General features: G+C 42.0%; 1 protein-coding gene across 1 annotated transcript; it reads left to right on the forward strand.

Moving 5' to 3' along the window:
- The first annotated feature begins 1,569 nt into the window (after positions 1–1,569).
- Positions 1,570–1,917, forward strand: LOC118755062. Its single transcript, XM_036489915.1, has one exon. The coding sequence runs from the start codon at positions 1,570–1,572 to the stop codon at positions 1,915–1,917; it is 348 nt and encodes a 115-aa protein (XP_036345808.1).
- Positions 1,918–1,925: the final 8 nt, after the last annotated feature.

Consider the following 1,925-nt stretch of genomic DNA (forward strand, 5'->3'; position numbering starts at 1 on the left):
TAAGAATATAATTTTTTTCGGTAGAGAACAATCCTCCTAATTTTGGGCCACCCTGGCGTACAGGCTCATTATTCAATTATTTATAGAACTGCGTTTTGCCATTAGTCGAAAGAACAAAAAATTAGTTTATTGCCGAAGCCGGGATCTATTCCGCAATACTCCTGGCTACGCCACTGGAGCAATATCCTTAGACGCGGTGGCCTATTTCGAGACACACAAATACATATAGTGGGAAAAATCATAATTTAATTAGAAACTTCTCAATAGCTAAAACCAATACCTTTATTTATGCAGAAAAGATACTAATATTTCAGTCTTAATTTCGGTAGTGAAATTTTGCATTCTATTCCGAGTACTAAGCATTTATATGGGACTAAATTTTTATGAATTTTTGCTACTTCTCAGAATTTTTTTTTAAGTAGTACCTACATAGGCTGCGCCTTTCATCGCTCACATATATTTTTTACTAGAAAGATGTTTGAAAGTACAGTTAATATAAATTACTGGTTTGCTTTCATATGACAGTACTCATTCTCAAACACACACATACATACATATGTACATACTTATATATATTCATACATATTTGCATACGTTATTTTTTACCTACAACGCAGTGACAGGATTCTTAGACAAATGCGGGGAAACCCCAATGAGATCTTGGCTTTGTTATTGTTAGGCATTCTCAGCGTACGTAAAATATTTTACCGGGATTTAATTGTCATAGTATTGTTTAAATATTTACTTCAATTGCCGTGTAAGTGTCTCAAACCATTAAGGCCTGCTAGCCGACAGGTCTACAAAGAAACGCATAAATGAAAGAAACATATATTTTCTCTACACACACACATACATAGGTGCATTCCAAGCCCCTCCGCATACCAGTGGCCACAAACCAAAACAAAACAATGCTGCACGTTGACATCACTTCCGAATGCCGTTTAATCCGCGCAAACTCGCGTCTAGACATGCCTGGCCGTTGTCCATTCTTTAGATGGCGACACGGCGCTGCTGATGACTATTTTCCCAGAAACGTCATACATTCACGCACTCAACCTTTTGTTCGACTAACATGCTTTTCCTTAGCATAGCTGTCAATGCGCTCCAGAAACGCCCCGCGTAAAGGCAGCGGCGGAAAAAGGCAGCATGGATGCGCGCGGCGGCCGTTAGCTATGTGCGGACGCGAATTGCGCGGGTGACTTTAACACCGCGGAAAAACTCGCAGGTGTGCAGCGTTGAATGTATGCCACCAGGTAAGCGAGTGTGTTAGAAAAATAGCAAAAGGGCGACTGCCTGCCGCCAGGCAAAAGAGAGCGGGCGCAAGCGCGCCAGGCGGTCAATGCCACTATAAAAGCGCGCAGCATGCAAACAATGACGCATCATTCGTGCATTAGCACCTCGAGCGTGTATGTTTACTGCTCTGCAACGTTTGGCGCAGTTGTTAAATAAATAAATAAATATTGCTATTTAAAGTTGTTAAGTGTTTTGGCACAGCGAAGTAAAGCAACTTTTATTGCGGTACTACTTTCGCCTTTCTAAACTACGTCTACGCATCACTCCAAAGAAAAAATGGGTTCATTAGGCCACGCAAACGTACTCACCAACAACTTCAGCAACTGCAGCAAAAGGAACACATCAGTACACTATAAGCTATTCATATACCAGGAAGAGTTGCGCCGACGCAATGCACGGCAAATACGCATCGCCAAATCGAAGATCTCGCTAACCGACTCGCTGATCACTGAGAATGTGCAGCACTTGCATGATTGCAGCCTCGAAGATTTGCGTATCATCAGCCGCGAAATGTCATTCAAGAAGCATTTGCAAAAGCAAGTCTCGCGCTATTCCAAGCTCACCGCATTGGGTGTGAATATCGATCTGCATCTACAAAGAAGCCCAACAACTACAACGTTATGAGAGAAGTT

The sequence above is a fragment of the Rhagoletis pomonella genome, unplaced genomic scaffold, assembly GCF_013731165.1.
Source record: "Rhagoletis pomonella isolate Grant_MI unplaced genomic scaffold, Rhpom_1.0 Rhpom_scaffold_05220, whole genome shotgun sequence".
In the NCBI taxonomy this organism is placed as follows: Eukaryota; Metazoa; Arthropoda; class Insecta; order Diptera; family Tephritidae; genus Rhagoletis; species Rhagoletis pomonella.

Excerpts from the sequence above, each read along its gene's own strand:
- LOC118755062 (XM_036489915.1), top strand. The coding sequence starts at position 1,570 with ATGGGTTCATTAGGCCACGCAAACGTACTCACCAACAACTTCAGCAAC.